The sequence below is a fragment of the Protopterus annectens genome, chromosome 6.part0, assembly GCF_019279795.1.
Source record: "Protopterus annectens isolate FY-2018-M chromosome 6.part0, PAN1.0, whole genome shotgun sequence".
Lineage (NCBI taxonomy): Eukaryota > Metazoa > Chordata > Ceratodontiformes > Protopteridae > Protopterus > Protopterus annectens.
In genome coordinates, this window is record NC_056737.1 from 159,836,658 (window position 1) to 159,859,600 (window position 22,943).

At 42.8% G+C, this 22,943-nt stretch overlaps 1 protein-coding gene across 1 annotated transcript in view; it reads right to left on the reverse strand.

The window, feature by feature from the left end:
• Nucleotides 1–22,943, reverse strand: part of LOC122803780 (echinoderm microtubule-associated protein-like 5) — a 3,919,718-nt gene that overhangs the window by 1,528,882 nt on the left and 2,367,893 nt on the right. Inside the window, exon 19 of the mRNA XM_044073467.1 lies at nt 17,725–17,836. Within this exon, the coding sequence (XP_043929402.1) occupies nt 17,725–17,836 (112 nt within the window). The remainder of the gene's footprint in view (nt 1–17,724; nt 17,837–22,943) is intronic.

Below are 22,943 nucleotides of genomic sequence, written 5' to 3' on the forward strand. Positions count from 1 at the left end.
AAAACCACATTGCAAAGAATGCTTACCCACCTGTTCAGAAACATGTACCAAATCTTGTAACTCTTTACAATCAATACCTTCCGCCAGAGCATCAACCTTAGACTTCAACTGTGAAAGGAGATAGTTTTGGTATTTTAACATGTGAAACTGGCAATTCAAAGCCCTCATAGCCAGAGTGGAAGAAGTATAAACTTTCTTTCCCCATCTATCCAAGGCCCTGGCTTCTTTATCTGCAGGAACCGGATTCTTGACAACAGAAGCCTTAACACCTTTAGGCCCCTGGCTAACAGTTTCTGGGTCTGCCCTAGGACTCTTAAGATACTTATGAACTTCAGGCACCCTGTAATACCTATCCGGTTTAACAGGAGCAGGAGGCAAAGAATCAGGATTAAGAGAAGCTTCTGTGAAAACATCTTCCACTACATCCAAAACAGGAGGTATAGCCAAAGGCCTATGCTGGGGTAAAAACAAAAATTCCCTAAGCCTTTTCCTGGAATCAGAGAAGTCCTGACCTTCCCACTTAAAATGCTCCCTCATGGAATGAAGAGTTTCTGAAAAAGAAAAATCCTCAGGAGGAGAAGCAGAAGGAGTAGAATCATCCACATCAGAATCAGAATAAGGAGAGTACTCCTGCAAGTCTTCAGCCGAAGACTCTGAAACATCCGAAGCCTGCTCAAAACTCCCTAGCTCAGGCTCCACCCTAGGTCTTTTGTCAGGAGGGGGCAAAGAACCCCTAATCAAAGAAATCAAATCTTCTGCCATTTTAAGCATATGCTTCTTGGGCACAGTTCCAGAAGAACTAGGGGTGACACCAGCTGAAGCTAAACCTGGCCTGCCTCTAGGAGAAGCCTTGGAAACAGAAGGAGAAGGCCTAACCACCCTAGGCAGGGAGGGGAGTATAGTAACCTGAGAAGCCCCATCACCCTGACCTGCCTCCTGAGAGGCCACATCCTGCAACAACAAGGTCTCTCCCTGGGATCCCAAAGAAACCTCCGGTGGAACCACCGGCTCCACCGACACCTCTAAAGAACCGTGTCCGCACGGACGGTTCTTCTAGCCTAGGCTTAACTGCTTTGTCCTTGCGCTTCTTGAAGAAGCGGCGTCGAGCATCCGGCGGCATTTTATAATTGCACCGCTTCAAGACTAACCTGGCACAATCTAATCTCCTCTTTATAGTGCGCTTATTGAATCTAGCACAAGAGCGACACCCAACAACGTCGTGCTCAGGCCCTAAACAAGGAATACACAAAGTATGATAATCTCTATGCGGTATCTGTTTCCCACAAGAAATGCAGTTATTCACTTTTTCTGACATCCGTTTAACCACTGAGGCAAGAAAAAACCAAAATATTCCCCAACGGGGTACTTAGCCAACTTTGACTCGGTCTGAAACTCTGGAATCGAAAAATTTCAGAACGCCAACCGGCACTTGCAATACTGCTTCTGCATCGGACCATGCGGCAAAAAAGACTGAGGATATGACGTCGGTCATGCGCATTTGTACCCTGACGTCCTGATGTCAGTCAAATGCGCCTTGACCGACGTCAGCCTTATACTTTGATATTCGGGCCGACCGAGGACAGCGGACTACCCAAGTGTAAGGACTGCAGCAATGTGAGATGAAGAACATCAATGATATTCCAGAAGGAAGCAGAATGTAAGAAAATATCACCGTTGTTGGTATGTGTTAACACAGACATAGTATTCGACAGAGTAAGCTGGGCTTTTATGAATAGGACAATGGAAGCATTTGCATTCCCTGATACAATAATATGGTTAATTAGGAGGATATATGAGAGATCAGAGGCAAGACCTGAAGTAGCAGGGTTTCTCTCTGATAACATTTGTCTGAACAAAGGAACCAGACAGGGGTGTCCTCTATCCCATTTGTTATTTGCTTTATATTCAGAGCCACTGAAAATAAGGGACTCATTAATTCAGGGATATAACTGGTATGGTAATTAAGAAAAGTGGGCTTTACTTGCAAACAACATTATTCTGCATCTGATAAATGGAAAGGGACATCTCAGTGCTGTGGAACATTTTGAGACAGTTTCTAGTCTTTTCAGCATATAAACTTAATGAAGACAAAACAAAGGCTGTAGTTGTAAAATATATACCCACAAAAGAAATGGCTCATCAATATCTATATTTATGGGGACATGATATTATGAAGTATGTATAAATATGGATTAAAATAGCTTCTATTATGGCACCTATAGAAAAACAGTGAAGCTGGAAGTTATAATTTATGGATATGGATAATAAGATACAAAATATAAAATAAAAAAAAAATATGAAAAAATGAAAATAAAAATGAAAGTGTTTTAGTTATTTTCGTTTTATATACAGGTCAGGCATATTTATATCAACCAGAAGAGAAGTTGTTGACAAAAATGAATACAAAGTTGAAAGAATTTATCTGGGAAGGGAAAAGAAGAAGGGATAAGTGGGATAAGTTGATCCTTCCAACAGAACAAGGTGGTTTAGGATTACCAAATTTGAAGGGATATTTTACAGCTACACAATTATGGCTCATATGTATAACACAAGCAGAAAGCTACAATTCAAAGTGGAAAAGGGTGTTGATGAAACGGGGGGAGGAACTCAAGAAATAAGAAGGTGGGGTATTTCTCCTTAAGGAGAATAACAACACCCATATGGAATATTACATTCAAAAAGTAGAAGAAAGTATTCTAAGAACTAAGCCAGCACAAGAATGGAGGAAGGAAACGTTGCTGCTAGGGGGTGACTGAAATTAGTAGTACAGAGAATGGGCAAGAGGGGGCTGGTATTTACTGAACCAAACCATTGAGAGCAAATAACTATAGAAGAAAATGTAACAGAATGGAAAGAGGCAAAGAAGACATTTGGACTACAGGCTAGAGACTGCTGAACCTGCCAGGGATTGATATCAGAGTACAAACAGAGAGAAAGGAATAGGGGAATCCTAACTGAAAGACCTGCTCTGGTAGAAAACAAAATTTGCTGTTAAAAAAGGATAATTAGTAGGGTACACAAAATATTGCACAGTAACTGTAAGAATCAATCAGAGGAGGTTAGAAAAGATTGAGAACAGATGGGATACGCAATTTACAAGTGAACAATGGGAGGACATATGTATGACTCACAAGTATGCAACAAAGTCTAGAAGATTTAGGATTTTTACTTGGACATGTTTACATAGGTATTTTTATACCCAAAACAGACTCCAAAAAATGTTCCTGAGGAAGACTGCAAATTTTGGAGGTGTGTTGGGGAAGAAAGGGGTAACTGGAAACATATGATTTGGGAGCATACCTCACAACCTCTTAGAGCAATAAAGTTGGACAAAGCCATAAATAAAAGGGGAACTAAGGCCCAAAAATAGGGACAATTTTTAAATATTGCTCTTGCAAACTTAGAAATTTGGCAGAATAACAGGTTTTATATTACCATGAATTTTCTGAAGGGTATGGAGTCTGAAACGCAAGTGTCTGTCATTATTTTCTAACTTCAATCGTTAATGATTTGCCACTACTTTGCCAGAAAACCACAATTTTATGAAAAACAGACCTAAAATATAAGGCAAACATCTGGACATTCTACGAAATCTGTACAGTTGTCAGGCATGTTTGTGAGTGTATTGAGTTGACAGACTTAAAAAATTCCCTAGAAAGTACTCTGTCAGAAAATATTGGGTTGGAGTAACTAACAAAATGATTCTTTTGATCTGGGACACAAGATCTGAACTGCCTAGATATAGTATGACATTGTTAAGTTTAATTCTGGTGGCTGCCCAAAAAGCAGTTAATATAAAATGGAAATCAGAGTCTAAACCAACTGCATTTGAAGTATTGTATATTTTAACAGAGATAAAAGAACTGGAAGTGGGATCTTTAGAAACGGGTAGGAGCAAATTACACAGAAATAAATGGAAACTGGGGCAACGATACATGCAGAAGGATCTATATTAAATCAGCGAACGCTGATTTATCGAACCCATATAAGCGAAAGCTTACAATCATGGACACTCAGAACAGCGATTTTTTTCCCAGGGAAAAAATCGTCGCTGTTCCACAAAAAAAATAAAATAAAAATAAATACTTCAAAACATCACATAAAGTGGAGGGCTTCACCCCCCCCCCAATGTGGGGGGCTGTGCCCCACCCTCCTAATTAAATATGCCAACTCCGAGATTGCACTACAGTGAGGAATATGGCAAAGTAATGGAGGCAGCCAAGCGATTTCTTTCCCAGGGAAAGAAATCGCTTATATGCCGTTTCACTATTTTGCTGTTTCGTGCTTTCAAGTTCGATCAAGACGCATTCGAAGGACTGCGTCTTCGATTATATAATAGGAACCCCATGCAGAATAATGTTATGGAGGAGGAGTAAGGTTTAAGAGAAGGCAGAAACTGAGCAATTTATATAATGTTGGAATGACTCTAGTTATACAAAAGAACATATATGATGTATAATGCATTAAACTAGGAACAAGTTAATAATTTTTTTATATATAAATGTATGTTCACTTATGTCTTAAACGATAACTTAAACTCTGAAAAAAAAATTATTATATATTAACCCTAATAAGAATAACTCAGATTGTACCATAGATAATTTGAGGGGACCCATGTAAGGGATAAATTATTTATAGAGTTTGGGTAGTACAGGGGGCAGTCCTGTGGTAAATATTTTGTTTCCCATCCATAGATGCAATTGTGCTTGAATATGGAGAGGGCGTAGCCTTGTTTTATGTGGATGGGGAGACTGTTCTGAAGCAGTGGTATCCTCTGTGAAATATACCTGTCCCTCCAAACCATTCTATTGATGTTGCAAAAGAGATTTAGATCCCTAGACCAATTATTTCTGATGCTATTTGACTTGATGATGTGCAGTAAATCCATAAGTACTGGGTCAGAGTATGCCTTGGCAGTCTGTAAGATGCATAGTATAGAGACAGGGCTTTTAGTCATTCTATTTTTAGGCCTTGAATCCGTTTAGTAAAGTACTCCTGTGGGAGTTCCATTTGTTGCATGTGTTTGGACAATTACATATTACAGGGGGAATGAACTATGCCAGAGTCATAACTGCTACTTGTTATCCAAGGACTCGAGTTGTATCCTGTTTGTTCCCATTTTAGGACTGTTTCAGTAAAGTTTTTCTAAGCATTAGATTGTCTTCCACTTTTTGCTGAAGTACTGTCAAACAAAATGGGTTTCAGAGAGCTGGGCTTCAGTAAATTCAAGGAAAGTTGGAATAACTTCTCCTTGGACAAAACTTAATATTTTACTGCATATTAATGCATAATGCCTAGTCACTATGACCTTGGCTGTAAAATTGCAACACAAAGTGAGTGCATCACTCCTCATGAAGACAAAACTTTTTTCAGTCAGCATGCTTGCAGTTGAAATGTCTGTTATAAACATAGCTACTGACTTTACATTCAGCGGGAAAACTTTCAGGTGGACCCAGAAATGAAAGTGTAACCAAATAATGATCAATGCTTGCTACCTCTCTTAGACAAAATAAACCAGAATAATTCAAGAACATGAAAATAATAATAATATCATCAACAATCCTTCACAGTTTAAATGCACACATATGAAAACAAAACAAAACAAAAAAAAAACAGAACACTTTTTGCCTCTGATCACTGAAACACCAAATGAAACAGCAAATTTACTGAAATGTGCTCTTTCTCAATGTTGGTGCATCCCCTTTGTTTTGCTTAACTTAGGAGGTGTAGGGAAGTTCTCATGAAAAAGCACTTAGTTTCTAAATGTGTGTGTGTGGGGGGGGGGTCCACCAGTAGGGATACAGGGTGATCTATATTCACTTACTCAGTTAATGCTTAAAACTAAAATGGAAAGAGGGAACCATTTGCTACTCTTCACTCCAGCCTTATGCCTTATACAACACAAAGCTACACCACCAAAATCTTCTTGCAAAACACACACCTACACTCCACAGAACTACACAATACAGACTGGACTGGGGCTGGTTGTTATCAACCTGCAATGCTCTGATCAACTCAGAAGCATCAATTCAAAAAGATAACTCTAGTTGAAGCCCTCATAAATACTTAATCGGCTGAAGTGGGAAAAACTGCAAAATTTATGGTTATCCCCAGCAACCTAATGTCACTCTAAAAACAGATGACGGTGGGGATTGACCTGTTATGAAGCTCAGTTCACAGCTGGAACATCAACATTAAGCAATGATGAAAAAAATTATACTCATTTAGTTTCTGACAGTAGCTGTATCTGGAAAGAGAAGTGCTGCAATTTAAATGCATTTTCTCTTGTGTACTCTGTGCAAAAATATTTCTTGGTATGCTAAAATGTCAGTATGCAATGCCAAGCCACCAGTGTGGTTACTGCTGTATGTCAAAGTTTGTGAATCCCTTGGTTTATCCATTTGCTTCACTAAATGCAAACAACTTGCACTGAATGGAAAACTGTATATACTCACCAAGATCCATTCTACTGAATCAATATCTGCCATTTTAGTTTTCAGTCAGCTGTAACTCTCTTTTGTGACTAAGTGCAAACTTTTATGAACTGGTCCTTGTAATAATCATTTCATAGCAGTTGCCCATCTCACTGCAAGTCAATGGATGTCTCAACATGACAATTTTTCAGTATTTTTAACACAGACATTTTTTTTTTTTTTTTATGAACTTCTCCACCACGGAGCCATAGCTGGCTCATTTGGCACCTGTTGCTGATCTCAAATCAGGTTCCCTAAGTGCTAAGTTGAGGAGCAAAAAAGAAGAGTGCTGGGTCCTATTGCCCTCCTGCTCCCTACCTAGTGATCTTGTCGCCTAGCACCTTGTGTCTGGGTTGGCTGCCCCCTTCACCTCACCCTATCTACCCTTCTGCTTCTTCACTACTTCTGGCTACCTCCCTGCCATCCAACTGACCTATTTGTTCCTCCATGACATGCAAAAGGCAGACTCATTCATTTCCAGTCAAGGCAAAAGCCATATGGTCTATTTATTTTTTTTTTCTAAGAGTGGGAGACCTATCAATCCATCTCTTTCCCCCAAGAAGTGAGAGTCAGGTGTTCAGGAAGAGACATCTGTGATGGTGTGGAGTTCCCAGCACCTAACTCCATTTGCCCTCTTGGCAGCTTATGACTTCTGTAATTACTAATCATTTTAGACATATGATTTACACCACATGTTAGTGTTTAAAGTATAACACATAAATACTGAAAATTGCAAAATTAAGAAGCCAGCTCAGTCACCAAACTTTTAGCATTTCAGCAAGAAAACTGCAACATTTTGTAGTACAATTTGCATTAATATTCAAGTGATAAATTCACAGCAAATATAATTTTTGGTACCTGTACAGCATGTTTCATCTTCAGTGGGGTTCTTTTGTATCAACATATATGTTTTGACTGTCTATGTAAATTCGATTTCAGAGATTATAAAAACAGAAATGTATATTCTACAATATGACATGGCATACAGGGGTCCCAATGGACAGATGATAAGTCAGCAACCAAAGGAAAGTAGTATTGCTAAAACTGAATTTATCCTCAAGTCTTGGTGAGTACCTTCACGAAGTGGACCCTGTTTTTCACAAAATCTCACCAAGATGACAATGATATACATACTATTTTATATAGTATATATCATGGACAGAAGTAGGACAAAAATTAAAGAAAGATAGATGGGTGTACAAGACCCAGGATAAAAAAGTGCTCAGTCCTGGTAAGCGCACTTGTGTCAGGACTGGATAAAATGATAGTGCAGATTCCTCAAAATACGGAAACATTCCTACAATGGGGCTAGGCCAGGCCCAAGGGGAGTATGGCCTCCCTACTGCAAAAGGAAGTAGCAGTCCGCAAAAATCCCAAAAACTGATAGGCCAAAGAAGAGCCATAAAGACGATAGAGTGGACTATTGAGGATAAGAAAAAAATTATGTATTGTTACTGTTATGCAAAGCCCAGAATCTCCAGATATAAGACATACAAAAATATTAAGAGAGAAATTAGAGGAAAGAAAAATACTTCCACAAGAAAAACTGTGAAAGCCTCAAATAAAAGCTTGTGCTCGTTAATACAACAGATTTGTGATAAACATTGTATAGATCAAGAAACTTTAATCTGTTTGGAAAAAAGAAGCATCTGAAGAAGTGCAAAACTATAAATAACAAACCCTAGAGATTTTTGAAAAGTATGAAAAAGAAATATGGACATGGGAAAGAAAGAGAAATTTGATATGGTACAATATATATGCAAAGTCAAAAGCCAAATTAATAAATAGAAAAAAGGCAGCCCCAAAGATATTCGAAGAGAAATACAGGCAAAGGCATCCAGATATGGAAAATTTCACAATAAAGAAAATAATATCACAAAGAAGGATTGCAGAAAAGAAGATTAGTAAAGTAGAAGTTTAAAAAAATAGAAGTTGAAGTTATGGAATGCCTGCAAAGTGAAGGATTTGGTGTAGAAGGTCTAACACAAGTTACATCACAGCATGATGGAATGAGTCCCCAAAGTAAGTAGAAACAGGAAGATTAGGAGATATCTGAAGAATCCAAAGACAATTGCACTAGGTCCACATAGATTACTTGTAAAACAAACAATAGACCTGGGAAGTCGTACAATAAAGCTCGCAGACAGTCAAATTCTCTACCTTTAATGTCACAACCAAAGCACAAAAACAAAGCTCTGCATTAACGTTCTGAATTACGTTTTCCTTTCTAAAACTTCATCAGATGTGGGCTGAAAAAAGTGTTGGTGCTGCGGTAGCGTTATCGCCTCACAGTAAGACGTTGCTCTGTTCGATTCTCAGCTAAAGCGTCTTCTGTGTGGAGACATGCGTGAATGGGCGTACCTTCGTTGAAGGTTGTGCATCAGGCCATGCAAGTCGGTACGTAAAAATCTACTGCCAATCATTAGCGGACCGGAGTTCCGCTGTGGCGATCCCTAACCGGGAAAAGCCGAAAGATACAACAACAAGAAGTATGTATACCAATCCCAATTAAGAGAGAACCTATCACAAAGCATTTTAATACACATAATTGATGTTTACCTAAAACCTTTAATAATTCCATAAAATATACTTTCTATGACAAGAACCTTTTGAAAAAATTCCTCTACTTAAAAAAGCATTTAATATGTAATTTAAAATACAATTAAAATAATAAATATGTTGGAATATAAAATAAGAAGTTATGTACTCACCATAACGTTCCATTTGAGTAGGTATCTTCATTTGTCTGCCACCTGTGGGATACGGATCCGATCTCGGATCTGAGCCGGCAACTTCTAACATAGCATAGATCCGAGCTCCTAGCTCCTCCCCTTACCCATAATCCCCTACCTGCCCTAACTGACCTCAGATCAAGTTTGCCCCATAGCACAACAGATAACAGGTGTCCCAATGGGAACATATGCTAATAACACAAGAGCGATCCAATCGGTCAGGGGGAAGGAGGGGGGGATGGTTGCAGACAAATAAAGATACCTACTCAGATGGAACGTTATGGTGAGTACATAACTTCTTAATCTGAAGTAGGAACTTCATTTGTCAGCAACCTGTGGGACAGAGTCCCCAGCTACCTAAGTCTTGGGTGGCCTTCATGGAAGGATATTCCGGAGCACCGCAGAGCCAAAGGACGCTCTACCTCAGGAAATAACATCTATTTTATAATGGCTGATAAAGGTGTGAGATGAAGCCCAAGTGGCTGTGGAAAAAATGTCATCCATTGGAACCCTAGCCTGAAAGGCTGCAGAAGTGGCAACGGCCCTAGTAGAATGAGCACGGACTCCTTGAGGTGCAGGCCTTCCCGAACTCTGATATGCTAACAGAATACAACTCGAGATCCATCTAGAGAGAGAAACCTTAAAAACTGATTTTCCGAAATTACTTTTGGCAAAGGAGATAAACAACTGATCGGATTGCCTATGACCAGCAGTTCTGTGGATATAAAAACGTAATTGTCTGTGTACGTCCAAGGAATGAAGCTTGTACTCTCCTTTGTTATGAAAGTTGGGGAAAAACACTGGGAGATTGATGGATTGATTGATGTTCGCTTCTGAAGATACCTTAGGTAGAAAGGACGGGTTCATTCTGAGGTAAACCCTATCCGAGTGAAAAGCCAAATATGGTGGTTTGACGCAAAGAGCTTGCAATTCCGATACCCTTTTGGCTGAAGTTATGGCCACCAAAAAGGCTGTCTTCCAAGAGAGAAATCTGAGATCAACCATGGCAGCCGGTTCGAATGGGGGACCAGTCAAGGCCTGCAAGACTAAGGATAAATCCCATGGAGGTACCACCTCTTTAACTGGAGGCCTAAGGAGGAAGGTACCCTTGAGGAAGGTCTTACACAGTTTGGAAGTGATAAGAGGGCCAGACTCTTGCCCCACGTGATAGTATGAGATTGCTGCCAGTTGTACCTTGGCTGTGGAAGAACTTGCCCCCTGGTGAAAGAGAGAGGTTAGAAAATCTAGAACCGACGATATCGGGGCTGTAAACGGGTCTAAACGATGGTGTTTTGCCCAGATGGTGAAGTGTTTCCACTTACTCCGATAAACCTTCCTGGTGGAAGGCTTGTGAGCTGCTACAAGAATGGCTTTAACCGGTGATGAGATCCCGGGAGTCCTTATGAGGAGTGGAACTGGAGCAACCAAGCCGTCAGCTTGAGGTTGTCCAGGTTCGGAGTTGGAAGACTGAGAGGATGAGAGATGAGATCCGGAATGGGATCCAGAATCCATAGTGGATACACTAGGTGAGACCATAGGTAGGGGAACCACGTCTGACGAGGCCAGAATGGGGCAATGAGGATCATTCTGCTCCCCAGCTGCCTGGCTTTCTGTAACAATTTCAACATCAGGGGTAGAGGAGGGTAAGCATAAAGCAGACCGGGAGGTCAAGCATGAACTAGAGAGTCTCTCGGGGACTTCCCTGGAGGGGGGATCAGAGCGAAGTAATCGTTGCATTTCGTGTTTGAAGGAGAGGCAAAAAGATCGCAACAAGGTCGCCCCCATCGGGCAAATACCTGCTCTGCCACTCTGTGGTTGAGAGACCACTCGTAAGGAGTCAGGACAGTACGACTGAGCCTGTCCGCTAAAATGTTGGACCGTCCCGGAATGTGCGTTGCTATGAGAAAGCGGTTGGTGGAAATCACCCATTCCCACACTCTCATGGCCTCGCGGCAAAGGGTGTAAGACCTGGTTCCCCCTTGTTTGTTGATGTACCAGACTACTGACATGTTGTCTGTCTGTACCGCAATTGTCCCTACCAGAAGAGAGTTGTGTAGTGCTCGCAACGTCAAAAGCACCGCTCTCATCTCTAGAACGTTGATATGCAAAGAGGTCTGTACGTCATTCCAAGTGCCTTGGACTGTTCTGCCTGAAAAATGCCCACCCCCCCACCCCAGGCGAGAAGCGTCCGTGGTCACTGTGTCGACTGGCGGAGGTAGTGAGAAGGGACGGCCCGTGTGGAGGTTGGGAGACTGGAGCCACCACAGGAGCGATTCTCTGCAAACCTTGCTTAAGGAAACGGGGTGAGACAGAGGGTAGCAAGACAGGGACCATTGTACCTGGAGGGTCCACTGTAGAATCCTCATGTTCAACCGGGCCAATGGTAGCAGAGGAATTGCAGCCACCATAGATCCTAGGGCCCTCAGAACCAATTCCGCCGAAGGAGTTTGCAGATGAAGAATGGCCTGCACGTGTAACATCAGGCTCCGAAGTCGATCTGGAGTCAAGAACGCAAGCATCTGTCTGGAATCCAGTCTTGCCCCTATAAAATCTAGCATCTGTGTAGGGATGAGAGAAGATTTGGTCATGTTGATGGTTAATCCTAATAGAGGAGCCAGACCGAGAAAATAGTCCCTGCCTGAGCAAAGTAGATGCCTTGTTGGGGCTGTGAGGAGCCAGTCGTCCAGGTATGGAAAGACCTGAAATCCCTGGAGTCTCAGGTGGGCCGCTACTACCGCTAGCACCTTGGTGAACACCCTGGGGGCTGAGGTGAGACCAAAGGGGAGGACCCTGAATTGACAGTGACTGGCTCCCAGCCGGAAGCAAAGGAACCTCCTGGAATGCCTGTCTACTAGAACGTGATAGTACGCATCCTTGAGGTCTATAGAGCACATCCAGTCCTCCTCCCGCAATAAGGGGAGGACGGATTGCAACATGACCATTCGGAACTTTTGTTTGGGTACCGCCAGGTTTAGGAAAGAGAGGTCTTTTTTGGCACCAGAAAGAACCTGGAGTAAAACCCTAATCCGACTTGATCTGGGGGGACGGGCTGGATGGCTCTTTTTTGTATAAGCTGCTGGATTTCTGCAGCGGCTGCCTTCTTTTGACTGGGTGGGACGTCGGGAAGGCTTCTGATTCTGGGGTTGGCTATGAAGGGAATTAGGTAACCTCTGGATATAATGCGAAGCACCCAGCAATCTGTTGCTATGGACTCCCATTTTGCCAGGTGCTTCGAAAAACGCCCCCCGACTGCCTCCAGAGTGGAGCAGTCGGGAAACCCCTCAGGGGTTCTGCGTGGGCCTCTCAGAGAAAGGTTCTCTGGACCCAAAATTCCTTGGACCCCCTCTGCCTCTGGGGCGGCGTCCTCCCTGTCCTCCTCTGCCACGAGAGGACTGGTTGTCCTGAGCAGACTGAGATTGATGCGATTTTCAGAACCACATCTTCTTCTGACCCTTTTGGTTCTTGGAAAAGGACCTCTGGGGCGCAGAGAAGCGGACTCCGACGGCAGACAAGGTCTTCCTGTCTTTCTCGCTCTGGACAAGAGTGTTGCGAACAGTTTTGCCGAACAGTGCAGAACCATCAAAAGGGGAATTTGCAAATGACGCCTTAAAGGGTTCCGAGAAGTCACAGTGATGGAGCCAGGCCTGTCTCCTCATGACAAGCCCGACTCCGCCTGCTCTAGCGGCTCCCTCTGTAGCATGAGACAATAGCTGCATAGAGGTATTAGAGATAGAGCGGAGGGTGGCCATTCGGGAAGAGTACAAATCCTTGTCTCCCTCTTACATGGACCCCGGGGGTGAAGCAGCGTATTCCTTAATTAGGTCCCGCTGCATCCTAATAATGTGTGCCATATAGTTCAAGGCCCTCATAGAGAAGGTCGCTGAACTGAATGCCCGCTTCCCAAGACGGTCCATCGCGCGAGACTCCTTGCTTGGGGGATGAACCGTGGGGCTCTCTTGAGCCAACTCTTTCTTAGTGGCTGCAGCCACCAACATGGCATCCACAGGGGGACCTCTGCTCCAATGTGATCTCTCTGCAGGGGGGCTCAAAATTTTGTCTGGGCGTCTGGAGATCGGCTCTACGGTGTCCGGTTCCTTCCAAGCCCTAGAGGATATGAGATCCACCAGGGGGTCGGGTGGAGGGGACACCCAAGAGGTAGATGGTCCTGCCTCGAACGCCTCAAGGAATACGGACTCGTCAGAGGAAGCCTTGGGGGCAGAACACCCACCTCTGATTTTGAGCATTTGCATGATGTCTCCAAACGAGACATCCTCAGGGGGTGATCTCGGGGAGCCTTCCCCTTCATCCAAGTCCGTATCTTCTGTGAGACTCTCAGGGGAGTCTATGTGCCTCCTTTTGCACTTTGCCTTGTGGAGAATCTCCTCGGGGGGGCTGTCCGAGGAGACCTCACGGGCTGTAACCTGTTCCACTGGAACTCCTAAAGGCGCTAAGGCAGGCTGCCCAGAGGTCCGGATGAGGGGAGCCAGGTTCAGATGAGAAGGAGTGCAGGAGGGAGCCAAAGCCAGGACCGGAGGCCTGAAAGCACTCAACAGTGCCCTCTCCACCGCAGCAAAAGCCGGGGGGGAACCGCTCTCAGAAGGATCCGAGATCCGACTCCCACTCGGATCCGAAGCGGGGATTGGACCCGGCGCCGAGAACGTCGGATCCGAAGGACCAGTGTGCTCCGACTGGGACAGAGCCAAAAGCACACCGAATCCCTCGGATCCGAAACTCGGCCCACGGCTCCGAGAGGTCGGATCCAACAGACTCGAGGGAATAGTCGGAGCCGACGTGCCCAGCACGGTCGGCTCCGACCTACCCCCGGATCCAACGTGGCTCGGCTCCAAGCCCAGAATGCGGGTCGGAGAAGGAGCTATAGGAGTGAAAAAAGGGGTCGAGCTCCCCCCCAGAGGGGGGGGGGGGCAAGAGCACTCCCATCTGCATCTGGGCCTGGATGAATCTCCTCATCATCCGGTCCATATCTGCATCAGACATGCTAAAAGTGGACCTCGACGAGGCCACCAAGGCAGACCTGGAGTGTCGCCTCGATGACCTCGACGGGGACCGGATCACCTCCTCCTCAGGACCCGGGGAGAAACAAGGGGATCGGATCCAAGGAGGAGGAGATCGAGAAGACTTGGATGGGAAAGCCCTCTTGGCGGGCGGGGCCGATGAAGAGTCCTCGGCCCACCGCTTAAGGTGCTTCTCCCGCCGCTTCTCTTTCCTGGCCTCTCTATCCTCCGGAGTCAAAGCGGGAGGTTGAGTCCCGGTCGGAGGAAGGGAGGCCGGGGTGACCGCTACCGGGGGGGGGGGTAGCAGGCACCGAAGCACCAGATGCCGAAGCAGAGTCTGGGAGTAGAAGACCCGCCAGAACTAGCTTTGACCTTCAATCCTTGAGTGCCCTGGGGTTGAACGCCGCGTAAATCGCGCAACCCGATGAGAGGTGTTCAACCCCAAGGCACCTAACGCACCGAGTGTGGCCATCAGCCGGTGAAAGCTTGTGACCACACTCGGTGCATTTTGAAAAAATTGCCTTAGGGGCCTCCGACATACTGAAGAAAGCACACTCACTAGGCCCCTAATCCAGTCACACACACACGCTACGACCAGCGTGGGAGGGAGAATTATACTTAAAATAAAACAAGTAAGTTATAAATGTAAAAGGAGAAAGGGTAAACCTATCACACACACAACCAGTCACTCAGAAGAAAAAATATAAAAACTTTTTTTCTCACAGAACGCCAAGAGCTCTGAACCTAGCTGTTGCTTGAAGAGCGGCAAACTAGATCTGAGGTCAGTTAGGGCAGGTAGGGGATTATGGGTAAGGGGAGGAGCTAGGAGCTCAGATCTATGCTATGTTAGAAGTTGCCGGCTCGGATCCGAGATCGGATCAGTATCCCACAGGTTGCTGACAAATGAAGTTCCTACTTCAGATCATATGTTATTGTGCAATATAAGCTATTCCATATGTTGTTGTGTCTTTCGGCTTTTCCCGGTTAGGGGTCGCCACAGCGGAACTCCGGTCCGCTAATGATTGGCATTGGATTTTTTACGTGCCGAGTTGCCAGCCCTGACACACAACCTTCAACGAAGGTACGCCCATTCACGCATGTCTCCACACAGAAGACGCTCTAGCTGAGAATCAAACAGGACAACGTCTTACTATGCGGTGACAATGCTACCACAGCACCACCACCGCAGTTCATAATCTAAGAAAAATCATTCTGTTGATTTGTTACACCATCTTGTAGTCACCTATGAAATCACACTATAAAAATATGAAGATTTTATTAATAAATGAAACGCATTTTTTTTAAAAGTCAATAATGATGTTTGCTCTTATTGAAATAAAAAATAAATGAACAAGGGATTAAAACCTTAAATAATGTTTTGCACCATTTTAAAGGGATTATGTTAAAACATTTTAAAAAATACAGAGAACAAATGCATAAAACCACATTTCTTTTGAAAAAGTATAATTCAAGGATCCAGGTTGTGTGCTAAACTGTAACTTATAATTTTGCAGCTCTAAGTTTGAGAAGGGGGGCTATGGAAATACAATCATTTAACCCTGGCCACTTATTAGCCTGTAAAGTTACCTGCCACCAGCGCTCTCTATACTCAATTTTTTTTCCTCCCATAAGCCTCCCCTTCCATTAATTTTCACCCTTTCCAATACAAAGATCAAAAAATGGGCATCTTCACAGTCATGTTTATGTTTGTATAGCGCATTAGTTTCTTTATTATTTTGTATGTCGTTTACATGCTCATAAATTCTTCTTTTTAATTTACGCTCTGTCTTTCCAACATAAAATGCTTGGCAAGCTTGACATGTTGCCAAGTAAACTAAGTGAATAGTTTCTTTATTAACAATGTAGACACACTGTGAACAATGTCCACATTTAAAAGTTCCATTTCTTCTATTATTTGAAAAGTCAGAGACGTAATTCTTTTCTAGCAAATTTTTCAGGGTATAAGAATTTTTGTATACTACTTTCAACCTTTCCTTAGTTATCCTATCTAAGTCTGTAATGGCAATGAATCTATTCCATTCCTTCTCAATAATCCCCCTAATTAAACTGAAACAAGAATTGTATTCTATTAAGGTTTAAAGTTTGTGGGGAAAGTTGGGAGGGTGGCCTAATGGTTGAGGTGTTTGCCTTACAAACACAAGATGCAAGGTTTGAGTCTTACAAGGGATAATTGTCTAGGCTTAAAATGGCTCACAAGGGCAGTTAGCCTAGTATGAACCTATGTATGTAATTCTGTTAATCTTCCTTCTAAGACCTCTTTCTCTATTTGTTCAACTAAACTATCTGGGTAGTTCCTTGTCCTAAACATCTGATTCAAAATTTTCATTTCTTCTATAAAATCATCATTATTAGATGTCATTCTAGACGATCTTATGTATTGCCCCCTAACCAGATTTCTTTTTTGATGCATAGGGTGAGCACTGTTAAAATGTAAATAAGAATTCGAGTAAGTGCTTTTCATGTACACCTTAGAGTTGAACTTATTGTCTCTCTTGTAAATCTCTACATCCAAGTACTGCACCTTTTCATATTTCACATTGTGTGTGAATTTCAAGAAATTTGTGGTATTATTTAAAAAGTTAATGAAGTCAGGAATCTCTTCTTTGGGTGCCACCCAAAAAATACAAATGTCATCCAAGAATCTTTTATACAGGAGCCATTTTTGGCTATGTATAGAATTTAATATGTGCTTTTCCTCCCATTTTTCTAAAACTAAATTCTCATATGTTGGTGCGTAGGCTGCACCCATGGCTACACCTTTTATTTGGTGAAAATATTCCCCCTTAAAATAAATAAAATTGTATTTCAAGACTAAATCTACTAGTTGTAAAATAACTGTACATTCATTATGGGTTAAAATGCTGTCTTCATTACTGAATAATAAAGAGCATATGTGGATTATTAAATTAGGGTCTTTGTTCTACCCAGGGATCACTGAACAACTTTAAGAGCTAATTTATTTAAATTAGGGTGTGTATACACTGCCCTATAAATTGTTCAGGATTATCAGCATTTTTTGTATGCACTGATGAAGGCTATGGGCTGAAACCGGTATGCATTTTACATCATTGTGATGTTGAATGGATTTTTGCTATGCTGATGTGTGATAATTATATTCACACCCTTTTTATAAAGTAAACTTGATTTTGGAGCTGATTTGTGTGCTGGTCATTTTTTGAAGACCTGAGAGAGTCACGCAAGACTTTTGAAGAAAGTTGGAAAGTGGCACTGAAATGAGACACATGCTAACAGCCGACAAGACACTCTGACCCCAAGTAGAAAATGGGAAAGGGGGGATTATGGATTATTGATGATGATGATGATAAAGAAGAAGAACCACAAATCTAATGCAAGAGGAAACCCCATAACTACACATTCAACTCATGCCACCTCTACCATACTACAAACAAAGCTAGCAGGTATTTAATTTAGGTTAACACAAAGTCTTAAGAGACCATTTTAACACTTATAATTTTTTCACATTACCTTTGGAGCCAGGGGCCAAAGCTGCCCGTTTGATGGCATAGGTTTTAAGGCACCGTTCATAGCTGTCATCCCACAAAGCCACCATACCATCTTTCCCTCCTGTCACAAATCCCTAAAAAGAATCATACAGACACATGTAAAAAGGGATAGGTTAATTAAGAACTTGTATACAGGATAATGCATTAACAGCTGAATTCAACAAGTCTATACCTGCATCAAGAGCTTGCTAAGGCAAACTGGCACCAGCACATATTTTTTCCTTTTCACAAAGCACATGAGATGGGAAGACAACAATGGTGAATCATGTATGAGTGAAGTTAGATACCCTGCTACATTCTTTTAAACAGCTGAAGAAGGAAGCAATTGAGTGCTAAGTCCAAGTTTTGAGTATTCAATTTGTGACTCAGAAGAAAAAGGAAAATTAGGTATCAAAAATGTCCCTTGTCAAAAATAATATATGAAATATATATTTCAAGCAGTCAGTTTTCTTAAACAGCAATATCTTCTAGCCCAAAATTTTAGCAGTAAAGTGCCAGAAATGGCATTTCAATGAAACTTGCCCAAGTCAAACATGGCTTGCAGATATCCAGTGTTTCTGGATAATCTATTAGGTAATGTAATAGAACTAAGTCTTATCACTGCAAATTGTGCTGCTCATGGTATCACCACTGAAATACACAAGAACATTACACTATATTTCTAAATGTAATCTTCTCTGTCACTTTCACTATTGCCTGTAAATGGCTAGTGTCTTAAAGACTCTGCGATGCATAAAAGTGACTAAAGATTCTTTAGAGCTGGGAGATGCAACTGGTATCAGACATGAGGCATACTTATTAAAGACCACCCCCGACAAGTTAAAAGTAGGAGAGGGGAATCAAGTCTAGGCAGTTTTTCTTCATTCAGTGCTACACCTACATGAAGAGGGAACCAGATGTTAAACAAGCATCTTCCAATACCAAATACTGTTTTTTCACTGCAGCTGAAGTGCAGAAACAGTGTTTAAACATTTGTGGTTAACAAAAGTGTGCATATGTAATAAGGGATTACTGTCTTAAGTTTTACTTGCCAACTATCTCACTTTCTCATTCATAGACAATACTTGTTCATTTATAGAGAATTATTGTTTTGTTTAGCTTCTTAGTTTCCTTTAACTTCTCCAGCAGCATCTAAGTTAATTTAGTACTCTTTAGAACTCTGTTATAAATAAGCAAAGAAAAAATCAAGCTATGTCCTAATGAAATACCAAGCTCTTCAGAAAGATGAGGCAGTTATGCACTGCATTACTCTGCCAGGAGATCCAATCATAACAGCTTTCAAAGGTGCTTACATTTTGTAGTGTATGAAACGTCATAATTAGACTTTGAAATTGAGAAGAAAATAAACTTCTTAGTCATCTTACAGAAGTCCTTACCATGAGTCCCAATCTTAACAGTGCTAAGAGGTGCTTAACAAAGGCTTGGTAAGCACACTTCAGTGCTGTTAAGATGTGGTCTTAAGATATTCAGAAGGAGGTTGGTGGAAACTCAGAACTGAGAAAAAAACAGCAACCCATGGAAGACGTTCATCTTAAAAACAAAAACTTTGAAAAAAATTCAGTCTACACCAGCTTTTATCATGTTCCTTTATTACATTCCAGGTTTTCAAAATAGTACTCCTATTAAAATTAATAAGAAGTTATGTACCTACCATAACGTTCCATGTTAGTTGTCTTCTCTCGCCTTCTTTCTTGCTGGATGGGTTCGGAGCCGATCCTCGGCTCCGATGACTCGGCCACTTACTAAGCTCGAGAGCTAATTTTACCAGCTCAAGGCAACCCTATATCCCATGATGCAAGGCAGAGACTACCCAGATCTCGTTTGGTAGCTAAGGAAATTATGCAATATATTCCTCCAACTGCAGAGGAGGAAGAAGAGGTAATAATACTAAAAATGACAATCATAATAATCATAATCCTCTGAAAAGAATCAACCTAATCTAGTGACACTAGGAGCTGATTAGCTGGAAAAAAGGATACAGCCTCTTAAGAGAAGAGGCATAATCTTCTCGGTCTGACCAGGCCAGGGGGATGGTGGGCGGGATGCAAGAAAGAAGGCGAGAGAAGACAACTAACATGGAATGTTATGGTAGGTACATAACTTCTTAATGTTAAGTTGTCAATCTCGCCTTCATTCTTGCTGGAGGGGCCGTGACCCTAGCACCTCTATCCTGGGTGGCTCAATGGAACAGACTCTTGAGAACAGTGGAACCAAAATTCGCTCTGTCTCTGGAGGCCAAGTCTAATTTGTAATGTGAAACAAAGGTATGAGGAGAGGCCCATGTGGCTGCTGCACAAATAGTGTCTATTGGAAGTCTAGCCTGAAAAGCTGTAGATGTATCTAGAGCTGTGGTAGAATGGGCTTTTGGCCTAGAAATTAACTCTTTGCCTCTGAGCTGATAAATGTAAGTAATCACAGAAGACAGCCATCTAGATTAAGTCACCTTGGAGACTGGAAGGCCTTTCCTGTTCTCTGCATAGGATAGAAACAGTTGATCAGATTTCCTAAAATGTTTAGTTTTGTCCAGATAATATCTGAGTTGGCGGTGAACATCAAGATAATGTAGTTTTTGTTCCGCTCTATCGGAATAATTTGGGAAAAAAACTGGAAGATCAATGGATTGATTTAAGTTCGTCTGCGATGCCACTTTGGGTAAGAAAGACAGATTAGTCCTTAGAGAAACCCTGTCTTTGTGGAAGATTAAGTAGGGAGGACGAATGCAGAGAGCATGAAGCTCAGATACTCTCCTGGCAGAAGTAATGGCAACTAGAAAGAGTGTCTTCCAAGAAAGAAATTTCAATGAACAGGCAGCCGCAGGTCCAAAAGGGGGAAGAATCAAGAATGTTAAAATTAAATTTAGATCCCACTGTGGTGGGGGGTCTCTAATCGGAGGTTTAAGTAAAAAGATACCTCTAAGGAATGCCTTGCAAAGTTTATGTGACATAATGTTGTGGTCCAAAAAGCCTATATGAAAATTCAAAATGGCTGCCAGCTGAACTTTTACTGTGGAAGAAGAAGATCCTGAATGAAAAATCTCGGATAGGAAGTCCAAGACCGAATGAATCGGAGCAGTATAGGGGTCTATATTCCTAGCTTTTGCCCAGAAGGAGAAACGTTGCCATTTACTAGTGTAAATCCTTCTGGTGGAAGATTTAAGGGAAGCTACTATGATATCCCGGACGGGATTAGAAATCATAGGAAGCCTGGCTAAGGATGGAAGTGGAGCAACCAAGCAGTGAGGTTGAGAGAAGGTATGGATTGGTGCAGCTGCCCCGACTGGTGGGTCAGAAGATCTGGAACCGGGTTCAGATGCCATGGCTGTACCAAGAGATAACGATGTAGGAACGGAAACCATATCTCTCGTGGCCAATAAGTGGCAATGAGAATCAACTTGGCTCTCAAGGCGGTTGCTTTCTGAATTACTTGAGGTATCAGAGGAAAGGGGGGAAAGGCATAAAGAAGTCCCCGGGGCCAATCTTGGGTTAGAGCATCTCTGGGGGGATGGCCTGGAAGGGGGAAGAGAGAGAAGAAGTCGGGGCATTTGCTCTTTTGAGGTGTAGCAAAAAGGTCACAGCAAGGAAGGCCCCCACTCCTGAAAAATCTCTTCCGTCACTGATTGTTTGAGAGACAACTCGTGAGGCATGAGAATAGCTCTGCTCAACCTGTCCGTTATGATGTTGGATTTCCCAGAGATATGCATTGCTATCAGAAACCGCTGAGAAGAGATTGCCCACTGCCAAAGTCTGAGAGCCTCTCGACACAGTGGATAGGACTTGGTTCCGTCCTGTTTGTTGATATACCACACTACGGACATATTGTCCGTTTGGACTGCAATAGTTCCAAGAGAGTCGTTGAGGGCTTGCAATGTTAAAAGCACTGCTCTCATCTCTAGGACATTTATGTGCAGGTGGTATTCGAAAGGTTGCCAAGTGTCATGGACCATCCTGCCCTGATAATGCCCCCCCCACCCGATCAGGGAGGCGTCCGATGTAACCGTGGCGACCGGGGCAGGAGGAACAAAGGGTCTGCCCTGATGGACTTGAGGGGACGATATCCACCAGGTCAGATGCCTTTTGCAAGTTGGAGTTATTATGATCCTGTGACGCATGGGAAGTTGTTGAAAGGACCATTGGGCGAATAGCATCCATTGTAGAAGACGCATGTAAAAGCGGGCAAAGGGAAGAAGTGTTATGGCGGCCGCCATAAGACCCAATACTTTCAGAGCAAATCTGGCCTGAATTTTGTTGCTGAAGAGAATCACCTGGACGTGATTTTGAATGTCCAAGATCCTTTGGTCTGTTAACTTTGCTGAAAGTTGTATGGTGTCCAATTTTGCGCCTATAAAAGTAATAGATTGACAAGGCAACAAGGCAGATTTTTCGAAATTTATAGAAATTCCTAGCCCTCTGCAAATGTGAATGGTGTAATCTCTGGCTTGGAGAAGTTGATGCCTGGTGGTGGCAGTGAGGAGCCAGTCATCTAGATATGGAAACACCTGGAATCCTTGACGTCTCAGGTGAGCCGTAACCGCTGCCATACATTTGGTGAACACTCTGGGGGCTGTAGTGAGTCCAAAAGGCAGGGCCCTGAATTGGAAGTGACTGGTCCCCAGCCGAAAGCGGAGAAACCTTCTGGAGCGCCTGTGAATTTTTATGTGATAGTACGCATCCTGAAGATCTACCGAGCACATCCAATTGTCCTTGCCCAGAAAGGGTAGAATGGACTGAAGCGTGACCATCCGGAATCTTGTTTTCTTTACAAACTTGTTTAGTTTGCTGAGATCTAATATTGGTCTCCAGTCCCCTGTCTTTTTTGGTACTAAAAAGAACCTTGAGTAGATTCCGGATCCTATTTGGTCTGCTGGGACTGGCTGGATGGCTCTTTTTGCTAGCAGTTTTGATATCTCTGGTACTGCTAGTTCCCTTAGACCGGGTGGAACATCTGGAAGGGTTCCCTTTTGCTGAACTGGGGTTTGAATAAAGGGAATTTTGTAACCCTCGGATATAATCGACTGTACCCATTTGTCTTGAGAAAGGGAAAGCCAGGCTATTGGGTACAGCGATAATCTTCCCCCGACTGCCTCCGAAGGTGGACAATCGGGCAACATCTCAGGGATGCTGGAAGGGTTTGTCAGAGAGAGGCTCCCTGCTACCCTGATTCTGCGGACCCCCTCTGCCCCTA